This window comes from Bombina bombina, chromosome 7, assembly GCF_027579735.1.
Source record: "Bombina bombina isolate aBomBom1 chromosome 7, aBomBom1.pri, whole genome shotgun sequence".
NCBI classification, from domain to species: domain Eukaryota; kingdom Metazoa; phylum Chordata; class Amphibia; order Anura; family Bombinatoridae; genus Bombina; species Bombina bombina.
In genome coordinates, this window is record NC_069505.1 from 424,612,106 (window position 1) to 424,632,747 (window position 20,642).

Genomic DNA, 20,642 nt, shown 5'->3' on the forward strand with positions numbered 1-20,642 from the left:
GGGGATTTGTAATGGAACATCTAGTAAAATTTGTTCCTGATGAAGACACAAATCTTTACAATATGGAGAATTAAAGAGAACTTGTGAAGTTGACCATTGTATAGTGGGATCGTGTTGTTTAAACCAAGTGATACCAAGTATAATGGGATATAGAGGTGAGGGTATAACATCAAAAGTAAGATACTCTGTGTGTTGGTCATGTGTGGTGAGCCTTAATGGTATGGTATGGTATAAGATGGGTCCTGAAGTTATTTCATTACCATCAATAAATCGAAGTACACTAGGCACCAATTTCTTAACAAGTGGAATTTTATTTACAGTAGTGAATTGGTGATCTATATAATTATGGCTCGCTCCAGAGTCAAGGATTGCTTGTGAGTTGAGTCTTTGCTGATCCCACTGTAATAAGATAGGAAGGGAGCAATGATTAGACTGTGTTTGTTTAGCAGATAGACATTTGTAGTGTTCATCTTACCCTTCCTACGCTGTAATTGAGAGCAGTCCTTTACAGTGTGATCAATCCCTCCACAATACATACAGAGATCTAAAACTTTTCTTCTTAGTTTCTCCTGTTGAGTTAATGGACCTCTGATGAAACCGAGTTCCATAGGAATTTCAGAAATTTTTGTAGGTGTTTTAGGTGGGGGTAATGTAGTAGCTGTATGTTTAGTGGATGATTCTAAGTGTGACTTTTCTGAGCGTCTCTCTCTGATGCGTCTATCTAAAGTGATGCTTGCATCTATTAGGAGTTCTAAAGTATCTGGGAGGGGTTGTCTGGCTAGCTCATCCTTGAGAGTATCTGAGAGGCCTAGGCGGAATTGATTGCGTAATGAGAGGTCATTCCACTGTGTATCTGGGGACCATTTCTTAAACTCTGCGATGTAGTCCTCCACAGGCCTTTTATGTTGTCTCAGAGACCTCATTGCTGTCTCAGCAGACAGCTGTTTGTAGGGATCATCATAAAGCTGTCCCATTGCTTTAAAAAACTGATCAAATGAGTACAGCAATGGGTCATTGGTCTCAAAAAACAAATTAGCCCATATACGTGGTTCACCACGCAGATAAGAGATTGTGGTGAGAACCTTCAAATGATCATTGAAATATGTTTTGGGTTTTAGTTGGAAGTATAAGGAACATGAATTTTTGAATTCCCTAAATTCTGAACGAATACCACTAAATGTTTGTGGAGGATTAGGTTGGGGTTCACTAGAACCAATACTTGTAGTGAGTGTATCAATTTTATCATTGATGTATTGCTTTAAAGCAGAATTTTCTAACTGTAGTGTATTTAACCCTGTAGTGAGGTTATCTACAGTTTGTGTTAATTTCTCTACATGAGCTAATAAGGCTGCTGGGTCCATAGTAAGGCTTGATTGTTATTGTCAGCCTGTGGAAGGTAATCTCACCCCTGTAAAGGAGAGAGGAATTTTAGGACCACAACTGCAGCTTTAAAAGTGTTGTGAAAGTATCAATGATTCTGTATAGGTGAAGGGAGGCAGCAAGGTTCAGAATCAATGGATACAGTTCACTTTTATTATAAGGATAGGTGAGACAATGGCTGAGACCACAGAGCATATAGCCCCACTCAGTATTGACAAACTGGTTCCCACTTAAATAATAACATGCAATTGCAAGGTTAAAGAGTTAAACAGATAGTATCTGATCATAATTGGCAGCACAGATAACAGTACAAGAAAAAGGCAAAATACAGCTAATGACACTTGAGCTTTTTAAGGTACTGAGACTGACAAATAACGAAGTTAGGTAAATATTAGCGCATTTGAATACGAAGGCATCTTAACTAAAGGTTCTGAGACATGTCTGGAGTAAATGTTGAATAATGGTAACTTACTGCGGTACAGGAGTGAAGGAAGCGCTTTTTAAAGTTACTATAGAAGTAATGGGTGAGTGGTGTCCGGACACAGAGTAGTTCCCCTGCAGAGTCTGGGGATTTGCAGCGTGTGCGATGGCGTGTGACGTCACCGCTTGCCGGTTCCGGTCCTGTGTTTGGTAGAGAGGTGAGCTGCGTATGTCTCAAAGGTTGCAAGGAAGTTTGAGGGTGAGAAGCTGGATTCAACAATCAAGCAATTTGGTATGAGTAGGAGGGAAATTTAAACAGCTTGATGGGGAGGAGATTATGTAAGTGTGAAAAGACACAGCTATACAAAGGATAAAGCAAAGAACTTAGGCAGTCATGACATCATCCGATCCGGGCAGAAGAGGTCCTCCATACGGGCAGAAGTCTTCATCCAAGTGGCATCTTCTATTTTCTTCCATCCGACAAGCAGCGGCACTATCTTGAAGACATCCGACGCGGAGCATCCTTCCTAGCCGACGGACTAACGACGATTGAAGGTTCCTTTAAATGACGTCATCCAAGATGGTGTCCCTTGAATTCCGATTGGCTGATAGAATTCTATCAGCCAATCGGAATTAAGGTAGGAAAAATCCGATTGGCTGATGCAATCAGCCAATCGGATTGAAGTTCAATCCGATTGGCTGATCCAATCAGCCTATAGGATTGAGCTCTCATTCTATTGGCTGATTGGAACAGCCAATAGAATGCGAGGTCAATCCGATTGGCTGATTGCATCAGACAATCAGATTTTTCCTACCTTAATTCCGATTGGCTGATAGAATCCTATCAGCCAATCGGAATTCAAGGGACGCCATCTTGGATGACGTAATTTAAAGGAACCTTCATTCGTCGTTAGTCCGTCGGCCAGGAAGGATGCTCCGTATCGGATATCTTCAAGATGGTGCCGCTCCTCGTCGGATGGAAGAAGATAGAAGATGCCGCTTGGATGGAGACTTCTGCCCGGATGGAGGACCTCTTCTGCCCGGATCGGATGAAGACTTCTGCCGGGCTGGAGGACCACTTGTGCCCGGATCGGATGAAGACTTCTGCCCGGCTGGGTGAAGACGGCTCAAGGTAGGGTGATCTTCAATGGGGTAGTGTTAGGTTTTTTTAAGGGGGGATTGGGTGGGTTTTAGAGTAAGGTTGGGTGTGGGTGGTGGGTTTTAATTAGTTTAAACCTCTTGTAATTTTTTTTTATTTTCTGTAATTTAATGTTGTTGTTTTTTTGTACTATAGTTTATTTTATTTTATTGTATTTAATTTTAGCTAATTGTAGTTAATTTATTTAATTAATTTAATGATAGTGTAGTGTTAGGTGTATTTGTAACTTAGCTTAGGGTTTATTTTACAGGTAAATTTGTAATTATTTTAACTAGGTAGTTATTAAATAGTTATTAACTATTTAATAGCTATTGTACCTAGTTAAAATAAATACAAAGTTGCCTGTAAAATAAAAATAAATCCTAAAATAGCTACAATCTAATTATTAATTATATTGTAGCTATTTTAGGGTTTATTTTATAGGTAAGTATTTAGTTTTAAATAGGAATAATTTAGTTCATAATAGTAATATTATTTAGATTTATTAAAATAATATTTAAGTTAGGGGGGTGTTAGGGTTAGGGTTAGACAGGTTTAGGGGTTAATAACTTCATTATAGTGGCGGCAACGTTGGCGGCGGCAGATTAGGGGTTAATAGATTTAATAGGCTATGTGGGTTATGGCGGTTTAGGGGTTAATACTAGAATAGGTTAATTGCGGTGTGGGCTATGGTGGTTTAGGGGTTAATACAGTTTATTAGTTATTGCGGTGGGGGATTGCGGTTGACAGGTAGATAGACATTGCGCATGCGTTAGGTGTTAGTTTATTTTTGCAGGCATTTTAGGAAGTTACAGTGCTCCCATACTCAGCGCAAGGCCTGCTACGGCTGCTTTTTATTATGAGGTGAAAATGGAGTAAGATTTCTCCATTTTCGCCACGTAAGGCCTTGCGCTGGATATTGGATACAGATTTACGGCGCGGTCCCATGTTAGCTTATGGGAGTAAAAATTGCGAGCGACGGGTGAAATATACAGGCACAACTTGTATGCTACGCCGTATATGTAATACCAAAAATGCGCAAAAACCGTCGCCGCCGGCTTTTGCGGGTGACGCTGCATATGTAATGGGGCCCCGCTAGTTTATCAGACTTACAGCACTTTAGGAACTGCTGACGAGGTATATGTAATACCCCGATGTGCAAGGTGAAATTGCGGGTGGCGCAGGTTCCCACGCTTGTGCCGAAACCTGCACCGTATATCGGATCGTGCCCCCTAATGAATTACTGGGTGTAATTTGTACTCTACAATGCCCCTTTAATATGTTCCAGTCAAGTGTCACATGTGACAAGAAATACAAGGTGTTTCTGCTGTAACCATTTAGGCAAGATTACAAGTAGAGCGCTAATTTATCATGCAAGAGAGAGTAAACAGGCACATTACTTTACTGCAAAATCATTTGCAACAGACAATTTATAAACTAATTTGCAATTCATTGCAAGCATACCTCCCGTGAGCAGTCAAGTAGGTGCCCTCTCTAGTAATATACCCATAGGCACATACCTCATTTACTTAATGAAAATCCACCCTCGATTCCTGGGGATTTACAAGTCTAGGGGCTAGATTACAAGTGGAGTGCTATTTTATCACGCTGGTTAATGCTACCAATCCAATCGGATTGGCTGATCCAATCAGCCAATCAGATTGAGCTCGTATTCTATTGGCTGATCGGAACAGCCAATAGAATAAAATCTAGCCATATATTAATATAACTGAGTTGGTTATGCAAAACTAGGGAATGGGTAATAGAGGGATTATCTATTTTTTCTAAACAATAAAAAATCTGATGTAGACTGTCCCTTTAAAGTTGGCGGATGTGGGGTGTCTGAAAAAATGGCTCTAAAAAGTGCCTTTACATTGTGGTGTGTTCCCTGTATATATATATGCTTATGTACATATATATATATATTTATGTGTTAATTTGTGTAAACACATGTATATATCCATATATACTGTATATGTATATATTTCAATTTGCTGTCCATCGCTGCGCCGATTACCACCTTCGCTGCGCTAGGTTCTCATGCCCTGTCTCACGGCATGAGAACGAGGCTCCTGTTGGAGCCAATGGAAGCGTGCTTGCGTTCGCATTGTGCTGGACCATAAATACCAGCGCACATTTGCGTGTGCTGGTATTACAAGTGGAGTACAAATATCACGCTCACATTAGCACAATTTTGCGCTCCACTCCTAATATAGCCCTTAATTAGAAGAGCAGGTGCCTGTATTTCATGTGTTTTTGTCCAAATGGTTCTAAAACTCTACACAATTGTCTTTTAATATTAACCATTTAAAAACTGGCAAAGATAAACTGAATAACAGCAACAGAATATTTTCCTAAACAACGTTCTTCAGCTTACAAAAAAACAAAAAGTTAGATGTGAAATCTATTAGGCGCTGCCATACATATATCAAGGGCTTTAGTAATAATCACTTGACCCCTTATCTGCTGGTCAGATATTAGCGGAGGGGAATTTGTGTTTTTAATCTCATGTTTAATTAACATATTTCATTTCAGGAAACTACTTTATAGAACCTACTAAACCAGCTCCTGAACAACTTTAATAAAATTGATTTTTGTATGACCAGGCTACAACTCAAGCACTTAAAAATGATGTTACAAGCAATCAGTCCATTTTCACTTTCGATAACCTTCAACTGAGTTTTTAAATTACTTTTCTGCACAGAGCAAACGTCATTTTAGTAATGTGTGATTTATATCTTAAATTCAAGGGCATTGCATAGGTACTTGCTAAAGGGCTGCAGCCCAGAGTTTCACTAGAACCCATAGTGGGTCACATTATGCCAGGCTAATTATATTTGTATACATACAGCACTCTTGCCTCTGTGTAGTCACTTATGCAAATAACCCCCCAACAGTAAAACCCACCACCCACACAACCAACTCCCCAAATAAAAAGCTAACTAAAAAAAACTAAGCTCCACATTGCCCTGAAAAGGGCATTTAGCTCTATCGCAGCCCAAACCCTAATCTAAAACTAAAACCCACCCAATAAACCCTTAAAAAATCCTAACACTAACCCCTGAAGATCCACTTACAGTTATGAAGATGCGACATCCATCCTTCTTGGGATTCTTGGAGGATGGATGTCGCATCTTCAAAACTGTCACCTGTATCTGATATAACATGGTATATAACTGTCACCTGTATGTGATATTACACTGTATATACTGTCACCTGTATGTGATATTACACTGTATATAACTGTCACCTGTATGTGATATTACACTGTATATACTGTCACCTGTATGTGATATTACACTGTATATAACAGTCACCTGTATGTGATATTACACTGTATATAACTGTCACCTGTATGTGATATTACACTGTATATACTGTCACCTGTATGTGATATTACACTGTATATAACTGTCACCTGTATGTGATATTACACTGTATATACTGTCACCTGTATGTGATATTACACTGTATATAACTGTCTTTGTATGTGATATTACACTGTATATACTGTCACCTGTATGTGATATTACACTGTATATAACAGTCACCTGTATGTGATATTACACTGTATATAACTGTCATCTGTATGTGATATTACACTGTATATAACTGTTAGCTGTATGTGATATTACACTGTATATAACAGTCACCTGTATGTGAGATTACACTGTATATAACTGTCATCTGTATGTGATATTACACTGTATATAACTGTCATCTGTATGTGATATTACACTGTATATAACAGTCACCTGTATGTGAGATTACACTGTATATAACTGTCATCTGTATGTGATATTACACTGTATATAACTGTTAGCTGTATGTGATATTACACTGTATATAACTGTCATCTGTATGTGATATTATACTGTATATAACTGTCATCTGTATGTAATATTACACTGTATATAACTATCACCTGTATGTGATATTACACATTATATAACTGTCACCTGTATGTGATATTACACTGTATATAACTGTCACCTGTATGTGATATTACACTGTATATAACTGTTATCTGTATGTGATATTACACTGTATATAACTGTCACCTGCATGTGATATTACACTGTATATAACTGTCATCTGTATGTGATATTACACTGTATATAACTGTCACCTGTATGTGATATTACACTGTATATAACTGTCATCTGTATGTGATATTACACTGTATATAACTGTCACCTGTATGTGATATTACACTGTATATAACTGTCATCTGTATGTGATATTACACTGTATATAACTGTTACCTGTATGTGATATTACACTGTACATAACTGTCATCTGTATGTGATATTACACTGTATATAACAGTCATCTGTATGTGATATTACACTGTATATAACTGTCACCTGTATGTGATATTACATGGTATATAACTGTTACCTGTATGTGATATTACACTGTATATAACTGTCACCTGTATGTGATATTACACTGTATATAACTGTCACCTGTATGTGATATTACACTGTATATAACTGTCATCTGTATGTGATATTACACTGTATATAACTGTTATCTGTATGTGATATTACACTGTATATAACTGTCATCTGTATGTGATATTACACTGTATATAACTGTTACCTGTATGTGATATTACACTGTATATAACTGTCAGCTGTATTTGATATTACACTTTATATAAATGTTACCTGTATGTGATATTACACTGTATATAACTGTCATCAGTATGTGATATTACACTGTATATAACTGTCATCTGTATGTGATATTACACTGTATATAACTGTCACCTGTATGTGATATTACACTGTATATAACTGTCAGCTGTATATAATATTACACGGTATATAACTGTCATCTGTATGTGATATTACACTGTATATAACTGTCAGCTGTATATAATATTACACGGTATATAACTGTCACCTGTATGTGATATTACACTGTATATAACTGTCACCTGTATGTGATATTACACGGTATATAACTGTCATCTGTATGTTATATTACACTGTATATAACTGTAATCTGTATGTGATATTACACTGTATATAACAGTCATCTGTATGTAATATTACACTGTATATAACTGTTACCTGTATGTGATATTACACTGTATATAACTGTCATCTGTATGTGAGATTACACTGTATATAACTGTCACCTGTATGTGATATTACACTGTATATAACTGTCATCTGTATGTGATATTACACTCTATATAATTGTCACCTGTATGTGATATTACACTGTATATAACTGTTACCTGTATGTGATATTACACTGTATATAACTGTCATCTGTATGTGAGATTACACTGTATATAACTGTCACCTGTATGTGATATTACACTGTATATAACTGTCATCTGTATGTGATATTACACTCTATATAATTGTCACCTGTATGTGATATTACACTGTATATAACTGTCACCTGTATGTGATATTACACAATATATAACTGTCACCTGTACGTTATATTACACTGTATATAACTGTCACCTGTATGTGATATTACATGGTATATAACGGTCATCTGTATGTGATATTACACTGTATATAACTGTCACCTGTATGTGATATTACACTGTATATAACTGTCATCTGTATGTGATATTACACTGTATATAACTGTTAGCTGTATGTGATATTACACTGTATATAACTGTCATCTGTATGTGATATTACACTGTATATAACTGTCACCTGCATGTGAGATTACATGGTATATAACTGTCATCTGTATGTGATATTACACTGTATATATCTGTCACCTGTATGTGATATTACACTGTATATAACTGTCATCAGTATGTGATATTACACTGTATATAACTGTCATCTGTATGTGATATTACACTGTATATAACTGTTACCTGTATGTGATATTACACTGTATATAACTGTCATCTGTATGTGAGATTACACTGTATATAACTGTCATCTGTATGTGATATTACACTGTATATAACTGTTAGCTGTATGTGATATTACACTGTATATAACTGTCACCTGTATGTGATATTACACGGTATATAACTGTCACCTGTATGTGATATTACATTGTATATATCTGTCATCTGTATGTGATATTACACTGTATATAACTGTCACCTGTATGTGAGATTACACTGTATATAACTGTCACCTGTATGTGAGATTACACTGTATATATCTGTCACCTGTATGTGATATTACATGGTATAAAACTGTCACCTGTATGTCGGATTATATTATATGTAGTGTTAAATGGTATATAGCTGTCACTGTTGCTTGTGTGATAACGTATATAGTTGCTACTTGTAGGTCTCAAGATTTAAAATTTTATTAAATTCAAAATTGAAAACGTAACATTTTTAACAAAAAATATCAATTATTTTCTTGTATTATTTAATTTTGCCACTTTACCTTTAATTTACCTCTCATAGTTGTTGTTATTTTAACCACCCGACAGGCTGACATTCATCTTGCAGGATCCATACCCTTTATCCTGCAACATGCTACACAGGTATTGCTAAACCAGTGCAGGAGTTTATATATACCCACAGGCGGGGGGATAAAACCTTCTTTAATAAGCGTAATTTACATCATTATAAAATAGACATGTGCAAGGCCCCATCTACTTTTCACAGTCAGCAGATGACGCACATCTGGCTGGACTTCTTATAAAACAAATCTGGCACTCGTCAAAATTCCAGCATCACAACTGGGCTGATCAATTGGTACAACTGACTATGTCATAAACAGGCGGCTTCAGGAAAGAATGTTTTGCTATAAAGCCGCCTCTTGTAATCTTAGGCTGACAGCTTTTTCAGTGGTTGAGGGCTCAGTCGACCATAGCCACATCAGGATTTCAGAGCAAGCTGATCAGTGCTCGTTAAGATGGCCTCATTAACAGTTCTCTTCTCTTAATCAAAGGCAGGCAAGGGATCCGGCTGTCCTCCTGAGCACAAATACAATTTCGAAGAAGTCATGCGAGAAACGAGATTAAAAAAAAAAAATGCAAGAAAAAAACCCTAGAAGCTGATAATGGTTGTTAAATCAGACACCAGGCACTATGTTAGATTATTGCAAGGCCCCCTGGCACTGGCAAAAGTATCCATGTCTTAATGAAAGGGGACAACATTTGCAAAATATTTTCAAAGCAATTTAAATACATGATAAAGAGCTGAAGGCTGATATTCTTCTGTGCACAGATGCCGTTGCTCAACTGAGCTAACCCTTAACAAACATGTGCAGCTCATTTTGCCATCACAATGAGGTCAGAAACATATCTAAAGAACACGAGATACTTACCTTACTAAAATATGTAGCACAAAGACTTCCTGAAAACCATGCCCAGTTGGCCCCCAAGATTCATCCCATGTATTCCAGTAGACCTGTGAGATTAACACCCTGTTCCTCAAGATCATAAGACCAGGGCTTCCTGTCCTCAAAGATCAATAGACTAGGGCCACCAGTCCCCAAGATTATAAGACCAGGGCCACCTGTACCTGTAAAAAGTATAATATAACTGAGATAAGGAGCAGTCTGCAGAGGCTTAGATACAAGGTAATCACAGAGGTAAAAATTATATTAATATAACTGAGATAAGGAGCAGTCTGCAGAGGCTTAGATACAAGATAATCACAGGGGTAAAACATATATTAATATAACTGTGTTGGTTATGCAAAACTGGGGAATGGGTAATAAAGGGATTATCTATCTTTTAAAGCAATAAAAAAAATATTTTGTAGACTGCCCCTTTAAGTGGCTCATTTTAAGAGACGGGAACTGGAGAAACATCAGGAAGTCTAGACAGAGCATCTGCTTACTTGTTCTTTGAACCAAGTCAAAATGTAAAGACAAATTTCAACCTGGAGAAGAATAATATCCAACGAACTAGTCTGGGACGAGTCTTCTAGCAGCTCTAAGATATTGAAAGTTGTGTAAATATGGTAATAGACTGAACAGCCCCTTACAGCAAATGCTTCCCTTCTTCCAAAGCACATTTAATAACAGGTAACTCTGTCTCTAACATCCATCAGTTTCCTCAGCAGGAGTGATAAAAAGCTACTGGATGCATTTGACCCTTAACCTCCTCTCGGTGGGACAAAACAGCACCAATAGCCATATTAGAAGCATCCATTTTATAAAAGAAAGGCTTCTGTAAATCTGTTCAAATGAGTATAGGTGCAGAAGCAAACAACGTCTAATGTTTATCAAAAGTCACTTGCGCCTTGAATGACCAGGCAAAACAAATGGCTCCAATTCAAACAAGTAATAGGATCCGGAGTTCAGAAAAACCTAATAAAGCATCAATAGAACTTTGCAAAGCCAATAAGTCTCTTTTACAGCCTTTTTATTGGTGAATACTGGGCACTCTAAGATCACAAAAACCTTCATGAGACCCATTTCATTAATTAGAAGGAAGATTATACCCCAATAATTCAGATATGACTACGCATTTTACTGCAAAAGCCTATAATATATATACAACCAATACAAGAAAGGGAAAGAAAGTCATAGGTGGGTAACCATGGATGACGCCAATAGAAACAGTAGTGAAACAGTCCCTATGTGTATATCAACACTCTGTAATGCCGAAGGGACGAGTGGAAACAAACTCCGTTAATAACAGTTAGTAAGGCTCATCAAGCAGTGCAGGGGATGAAGACCCCGTAAAGATTCCCCTTGATCTCACGGGGTAAAAATGAGGAGAGAACTACTTCCAAAGCAAGTGCCCTTGAGGCATGAAATAGTATAACATCTAAAGGCACAGTAACCATTCAGGCACATACCTCCCAATCTTCCTAGACCACGGAGTAACCTCCCGAAGTAGCTTATGAAGTGTGCTCTTTCTCAGCAGTTCCTTTACTGCACTGTCCTGCTTCCTGATCTGGGTAGTGCCTGAAAGGCCGCCTCCTGTAGCGGTGTAGCTGATTCTCCCGATTCCTGCTGCCAACCAGTAGACTGTGAGCACCCTGCAGTCAGGCATACACCATAAACCTGTGCTCACTCGATGGCCAATATAATATAAATGCAAAAAAGTAGAGGAGCACAGACCGGTGTTGCGGTACACAAAATTTATTGTTAGAAGTGGCGCTATAGCGCTAAACAAGTGAAGTAATGACACACAGTGTAGAGGGGATAACGACCCCGGGGTAAAATACAGAGGGTTCGAAAGCTGTGTAGATAACAAAATGGTTGTTTGTATTTTTTTTTACAGGTAAAAGAGCTGATTTCTTTGGGGCAATGCCCCGCAAAAGGCCCTTTTAAGGGCCATTGGCAGTTTAGTTTAGGCTAGGGTTTTTTTTATTTTGGGGGGCTTTTTTATTTTGATAGGGCTATTAGATTAGGTGTAAATAGTTTAAATATCTGATAATTTCTTTTTTATTTTGTGTAATTTAGTGTTTGTTTTTGTAATTTAGTTAATTGTATTTAATTAATGTAATTTATTTAATTGTAGTGTAAGGTTAGGTGTTAGTGTAACTCAGGTTAGGTTTTATTTTACAGGTAAATTTGTATTTATTTTAGCTAGGTAGCTAGTAAATAGTTAAGAACTATTTAGTAACTAGTCTACCTAGTAAAAATAAATACAAACTTGCCTGTAAAATAAAAATAAACCCTAAGCTAGATACAATGTAACTATTAGTTATATTGTAGCTAGCTTAGGGTTTATTTTATAAGTAAGTATTTAGTTTTAAATAGGAATAATTTAGTGAATTGTAGTAATTTTATTTAGATTTATTGTAATTATATTTAAGTTAGGGGGGTTAGGGTTAGGGTTAGACTTAGGTTTAGGGGTTAATAAATTTAATATAGTAGCGGAGACTAGGAGTTAATAAATGTAGATAGGTGTCGGCAATGTTAGGGAAGGCAGATTAGGGGTTAATAAAATTTACCTAGTGTTTGCGAGGCGGGAGTGCGGCGGTTTAGGGGTTAATATATTTATTACAGTGGCAGCGATGTCCGGTCGGCAGATTAGGGGTTAAAAATGTTATTAAAGTGTTTCCGATGTGGGGGGGCTCAGTTTAGGGGTTAATAGGTAGTTTATGGGTGTTAGTGTACTTTGTAGCACTTTAGTTAAGAGTTTTATGTTTCAGCGTTAGCCCATAAAACTCTTAACTAATGACTTTTAAATGCGGTAGGAGTCTGGACAGGAGAGGGTTTACCGCTCACTTTTTCCAGCAATCGTAATACCGGCGTTAGGAAAATCCCATTAAATAGATAGGATACGCAATTGACGTAAGGGGATTCGCGGTATGCGAAAATTGCGGAAAAAAAGTGAGCGGTACACCTATACCTGCCAGACTCGTAATACCAGCGGGCGTTAAAAAGCAGCATTGGGACTCCTCAACACTGCTTTTTAAGGCTAACGCAAGACTCATAATCTAGGCGATTGTCTCTTTAGGTTCCATTATCATGTACCTTAATTTGGTTGTAAGTAGCTATGATGATTAATATACTATACGGTATCTTTTAATACTTATCCCTGTTATAGCGCTAACTAGTAGAGTATATCTGATATACATTAAGACACTGAGAACATCTCTAGTTCTTATTTACGCGTATCACTGTCTATATACACTGACCCATTTAACTCAATTTGCTATTGGTGTCTTAATACATCCATACCTGGTTTCTTTGTTTATATATGCTTATTGGGGCCCTTTAACTATCCTGCTATATGATAGTATTGTTCTTAGCGCTAATATATATTACTGATTTGCGGGATGTTATGTTAGGTCTCCAGCGGTAACAACGTCAGGATGACATAGGGGATTCCCCCACTACATATGCCCCTTTAATAAAAATACAGAATGTTTTCCCTAATCTATAATTGTCCGGTGTAGCAGCAGAGTTTGTGCTCTATTTGATTGTTGGATACAGATGTCTATTCTCTTTGTTTGTCAGCAGTGCTACAATTGTTTTCTATGGATGTAAGCGGTAGACAGATTGTACAATGAGGCATTTAATGCACATCTGTAATTTCTTACATACATACTGTACATTTAGATGTGACTCGCATATGATATAACTTAAAACGATGCATCTACTCTTGTGACCACTGATATATTTGATTGCTAAGGTATTTGTAAGGATACTGTATATGTGCTTCTGTAGGAGCTTGTGATTTTCATGGTTATAACTCTGTCACCATGGTAACAGCTAAATTTGGTGCAACTCACATTGAGGGTGGTGCAGGTGCTTAAAGTGATGTTTAACTTTCCCCCTTTGTGTAAACAGATCCAGAATGTTAGTGATATTTTAGATGGAGTTAAATTAATCCTTTTAATGAAGTTGCACTTGAACTTATTTTTTAATGTAGCGCTAAACTTCAAATACAGAGCACACCAGCCGCCCACTTCAAAAGTGTTTTTTTTTTCAGTGAGCTAATGGTTTGAATTGCTCTCTAATCAGTGCTCTAGCTACAACAAAAGTGCCGTAGGGCTACAGTGCTGATTAGAGAATATTTCAAACCTTTAGCTCACAAAAAAATGTACTTTTGAAGGGTGGAGACGGAGCGCAGCGTATTATGATTTTTATATCTACATTAAAAAGGAAGATATAACGCATCTTCATTACGACTGATGAGTTAAACTCCATCTCAAATATATATAACCTTACCGATCTGTTTATACAAAGGGAAAAGTTTAACGTCACTTTAATGTTTTTAAGTCTGTTTGTTCTTTCACTCTGCTTTGGTCTGAGGAAGCTCAGAGGCTTGCACCCCAAAACATCATTGTTAATAAACATAATTTTGGTTGCTACAAAAATCCAGTGAGTGAGGTCCTATATATATAATATACTATATATATATATATATATATATATATATATATATATATATATATATATATATATATATATATATACACACACACACACATATATACACAGTATATATATATATATATACATACACACACATATATACACAGTATATATATATATATATATATATATATATATATATATATACATACACACACATATATACACAGTATATATATATATATATATATATATATATATATATATATATATATATACATACACACACATATATACACAGAATATATATATATATATATATATATATATACATACACACACATATATACACAGTATATATATGTATATATGTATATATATATATATATATATATATATATATATATAGCGACATCTCCCCTAATCCTGGTCCCTCACAACCTCCTAGCCTTTCACTTCCTTGTGTGCCTTTCAATAGACTTCATAAACTAAACTCTGGTAACCTTAATCGCATTCCTCTTACATCTACACTTGTGCACTCTGGAACTCTCGCTCTGTTTGCAACAAGCTCACTTCTATCCATGATCTCTTTATCTTCCACTCTCTTAACCTTCTGGCTCTTACAGAAACCTGGCTCTCTGCTTCAGACACAGCATCCACTGCTGCACTGTCACATGGGGGTCTCCATTTCAGCCACACTCCTAGGTCTGGCAATAGACAAGGAGGTGGTGTCGGTATTTTACTTTCCTCTCGTTGCACCTTCCAACAAATACAGCCCTTCTCTTCACTCACATTTTCTTCATTTGAAGCACACATGATTCGGTTATTCTTTCCCCTCTCTATACGTGTTGCAGTCATATACCGCCCCCCTGGCTCCCCAACTCAATTTTTAGATCACTTTGCTGCCTGGCTTCCTTATTTCCTTTCCTCAGACACCCCTGCCCTCATTCTTGGTGACTTTAACATCCCTCTTGACAATCCCAATGCCTCCTCTGCAATACAACTTCTTCAACTGACTTCCTCTTTCGGCCTGTCACAATGGACTGACTCTCCCACTCACAAAGATGGTCATTCCCTTGATCTGATTTTTACCTATCGATGTACTCTTTCAAATGAAACAAACTCCCCATTTCCTCTCTCTGACCATCATCTCCTAACTTGCAACATCACTTCCCTACTTACAACTCCCCCTCCCTCTACCCCTCACACAAACTTCACAGAAGAACTAAGTCACTAGATCTGCATCAGCTCGCTAGCTCTCTCAAACCTCTCCTCTCATCCATCACCTCCTTCTCCTGCCCTGACCAATCTATCTGCCAGTATAATTCCACCCTTACATCGGTCATTGACACTCTGGCCCCTCCAACCTCAGCTCAGAAACCACACTCTCATCCTCAGCCCTGGCATACTCCTCTGACACGATACCTACGCAGATGCTCCCGTACTGCTGAGCGACATTGGAGGAAATCTCGGAGTTCAGCTGACTTTCTTCACTACAAGTTCATCCTGAACTCCTACTATTCTGCCCTTAATCTGTATAAGCAACAATATTTTCCTAATCTCATCTCCACTCTTTCCTCTAACCCTAAATGTCTGTTCTCCACGTTCAACACTCTTTTACGCCCTCCCCCACCTCCTAACAGAACCTCTCTCTAAGCTCAAGATTTTGCAAGCCACTTCAAAAACAAAATTGACTCCATCAGAAGTAAAATCAGCTCTCAACATACTTCTAATCTCCCACCCCCTCAAAAGCTCACGATCACCGAAACCCCAAATATCCAAAAATGCAGCTCTTTTGCCCCTGTTAATGAGGATGAAGTTTCTGCCCTTATACTGTCCTCCCACCTCACTACCTGTCCCCTCGACCCCATCCCCTCACAGCTACTCCCCTCCCTCTCTTCTACCCTCACCCCCATACTCACACACATTTTCAACCTCTCCCTCAGCACTGGTATATTTCCCTCATCTCTAAAACATGCACTGGTCACACCTATCCTCAAAAAACCTTCCCTTGATCCAACCTCTCCTTCCAATTACCACCCTATTTCCCTACTCCCTCTTGCCTCAAAGCTCCTCGAAAAGCTAGTTTACGCACGTCTATCCCATTTCCTTACACTAAACTCTCTTCTTGACCCACTGCAATCTGAATTTCGTTCCCATCACTCTACAGAGACAGCAATTTTCAAGGTTACCAATGACCTACTTAAAGCAAAATCCAAAGGCCACTTCTCTCTGCTTATCCTCCTTGACCTGTCTGCATCCTTTGACACTGTTGACCACCCTCTTCTGCTCCAAACACTCCAATCCTTCGGCATCTGTGACACAGCTCTCTCGTGGTTCTCTTCCTATCTGACTAACCGTACATTTAGTGTAGCCTTCTCCGGAGCATCCTCTGCCCCGTTACCACTTTCTGTTGGGGTACCTCAAGGCTCTGTTCTTGGTCCCCTTCTCTTTTCAATCTACATGTCGTCACTAGGTTCCTTAATAAAGTCCCATGTGTTTCAATAACATTTGTATGCCGATGACACCCAAATCTACCTCCTTCCTTACTAACCCGTGTCACTGTCTTTCTCACATCTCATCTTGGATCTCTTCTCACTACCTTAAGCTAAATCTCTCCAAAACTGAACTCGTTATTTTTCCCCCTTCTTCCAATGTCTCCACCCCCAAAATTTATATAACTGTTGATAATTCCATCATTACCCCTACCCTGCACGCCCGATGTCTTAGGGTCACACTTGACTCAGAGCTTTCCTTCACTCCTCACATTCAGTCCTTGGCTAAAGCCTGCCGCTTCCACCTTAAAAACATTGCTAAAATTAGACATTTCCTTACACAAGATACAACCAAGATTTTAATCCACTCTCTCATCCTTTCCCGCCTCGACTACTGCAATTCCGTCCTCTCTGGTCTACCCAGCAGCCGCATAGCTCCTTTACAATCCATTATGAATGCCTCTGCCAGGCTCATCTTCCTTACTCGTCGCTCTTCCTCTGCTGCACCTCTCTGCCAATCCCTTCACTGGCTTCCTCTTGCCTCTAGGATTAAACATAAAATCCTCACCCTGACATATAAAGCTCTCAACTGCACTGCTCCCCCCTACATCTCAGAACTTGTCTCTAGATACTCTCCCTCCCGTCCCCTTCGATCAGCTCAGGATCTCCTCCTCTCTTGTTACTTCCTCACATTCACGTTTACAGGACTTCTCCAGACTGGCCCCCATCTTGTGGAATTCCCTGCCTCGCTCCATAAGACTCTCCCCTAGTTTTAACAGCTTCAAGCACTCCCTAAAAACTCTACTATTCAGGGAGGCATACAACCAACACTAACCTTTCCTAATGCCATTGCTTTCCCCTTGAACCCCTTAGATTGTAAGCCTATGGGCCCAGCTATTTACAGATCGCTTCATAAGAGCCGACTACAACAGTGAAACTCTCGGCCGGGCCCTCTACCCACTTGACCCCTACAAAAGCTATCCTGTACACCGACTATGTTTACAGCGCTGCGGAATCTGTTGGCGCTCTACAAATACCTGATAATAATAATAATAAAATGTATATATATACAGACACATATATACACAGTATATATATATATATACATACACGCACATATATACACAGTATATATATATATATATATATATATATATATATATATATATATATATATATATATATATACATACACACACATATATACACAGTATATATAAATATATATATATATATATATATATACATACACACACATATATACACAGTATATATATATATATATATATATATATATACATACACACACATATATACACAGTATATATATAAACTGTGACGTGAGCAGTGTACTGTTTCCTCGCTAACTGCTTGTGCCCCATTTCTTTTACCCCCAGGGAGGAGTATGGAGGCTCTGGCATTGTACGAGTTCACGGCCTCAGGGGAGGATGAGCTGAGCTTCAAGAAAGGGGATATTCTGAAGGTAAGTGGGGACTCACTCTACAGTATAAAGAAAATTACAGAATGTTTGAACTTTTAGGCGGCGCTGGTTACTAAATATAAAGACATGGGGGCCTATTTATGATGGTGCAAGCGGACATGATCCGATATAGCGAATCATGTCCGCTGCACATCGATAAAAGCTGACAGCATACGCTCTCGGCATTTATCATTGCACCAGCAGTTCTTGTAAACTGCTGGTGCAATACCGCCCCCTGCAGATTTGCGGCCAATCGGCCGCTAGCAGGGTCTGTCAATCAATCCAATCGTATTCGATCGGGTTGATTTCTGTAGATTTCTGTCCACCGCCTCAGAGCAGGCTATGGAGCAGCGGTCTTTAGACCTTCTGTTTCCGGCAAGCCTGAAGGGGCATCGAGCTCCATACGGAGCTTTATAAATATGCCCCTTAGGATTTAATGTGTGTGCAGTAGGCATTACAGGCAAAGAATCACAATGAATATCAGATACAGAACAATATCAAATGCATGCTGTCATTCCAGAGAAAAGATAAACTTTGATAAACAACTCCACTATACAATATTGTTTTGCCAATTGGATTGTCAACCTTCTAATGTACTCAGAGGCCATTCTTGGACCCCAGAATTAAACAAAATGATACCGGTATAGAAGGTTATCTGATACTAAAGGAGACCGCTCTTGGGCCTCAAAACAAACCTCTTTTTATTTTTTTGTTTAACATCTAAAATACACACTGTAAACTTTAAGGTAGGGTTTAACGGTTATATGTATGCCGCTGAATTATAGCTGACTATCCCCTGGTAGGTTGTAAGCCATAACAGTGACAATAGAGGGAATGCCATCAATGTATAGTAAGAGTCATTTCCAAATACCCCGACTAAAACTAAAGCGGCAGCACTAATAAGGGAGCTGAGGGGACTAACATGACATCAAGGATATATATTACAAGGGAGTCTGGCAGGGTCAGCTCTAAGGTGGGGCATTGCCCACCCAAATGGAATGCTGTGCGCCCCAGGGAAATAAAGTGATTTAAAACAAAATTTATTTATTTTTTATTTTTGTTTACATTTTAAAAGTGACGGAACGTCCAGGGTCCCAAATGTCGCATAAACCATTTGCACCCACTGGACCCTGGAGATCTGCCACTTAGGAGGGCCCAGCTAATCTCTTTACTCTCCTCTATTTACAACCAGATAACAAATAAAGTTGCATTTCCCTGCTGGTGCTCTCACAGTTAACCTAGGGCTTGCAATGCCCCTCCCCCTGAAAGCCCACTTACTATGGAGCTGAAGTAAGATGATGACATCATCAGACCTCTGCAGGAAGTGCTGGGAGAAGCTAACAGTCAGTGAGAGGGAAGGCAGAAGTAAGTTTGTGAAAACACAGCCGTATAACCAATGTGTGTGTGAGAGTAGTATCCCTTCCCCATTGTGCTTTATATCCTGGCAGCCACAGATAAAGAAGCAAATTGGGAATTCCTTGGTTTCCCCACTGCAGGTCACACAAAACAAGTGTGCATTGTGCCTGCTTTATCTGCAGTGATCAGTGTAAAATGTGTGTCAGATTATAGGTGCTCACATACACACACTTCAAATGTAGCTGTGGGACAATGAGTGAAATAGCCTTATGTTTATTATTTACATGTTTCAAAACATCTCCTATTTGTCCCCAAGGTTGTTTTATTTTATATATATATATATATATATATATATATATATATATATATATATATATATATATATATATATATATATATATATATATATATATATGTGTGTGTGTGTGTATATAAACATATATACTGTGTGTCTGTGTGTGTGTGTATATATATATATATATATATATATATATACATACACACTGTGGGGCCTAGTTATCAAGCTGTCAACCTCAAATACGCTGGAATTCTGCAGCGTATTTGTGGCGAGGCTGATTCACCTTAGTTATCAAGCCCTAGATACCAGCAAAAGTAGAATTTAGTGACGT

The 20,642-nt window shown here is 38.2% G+C and overlaps 1 protein-coding gene across 1 annotated transcript in view; it reads left to right on the forward strand.

Moving 5' to 3' along the window:
* The first annotated feature begins 18,582 nt into the window (after nucleotides 1–18,582).
* GRAP2 (GRB2 related adaptor protein 2) overlaps nucleotides 18,583–20,642 on the forward strand; it is a 149,140-nt gene continuing 147,080 nt past the window's right edge. The window contains exon 1 of the mRNA XM_053689047.1: nucleotides 18,583–18,660. Within this exon, the coding sequence (XP_053545022.1) occupies nucleotides 18,583–18,660 (78 nt within the window). The remainder of the gene's footprint in view (nucleotides 18,661–20,642) is intronic.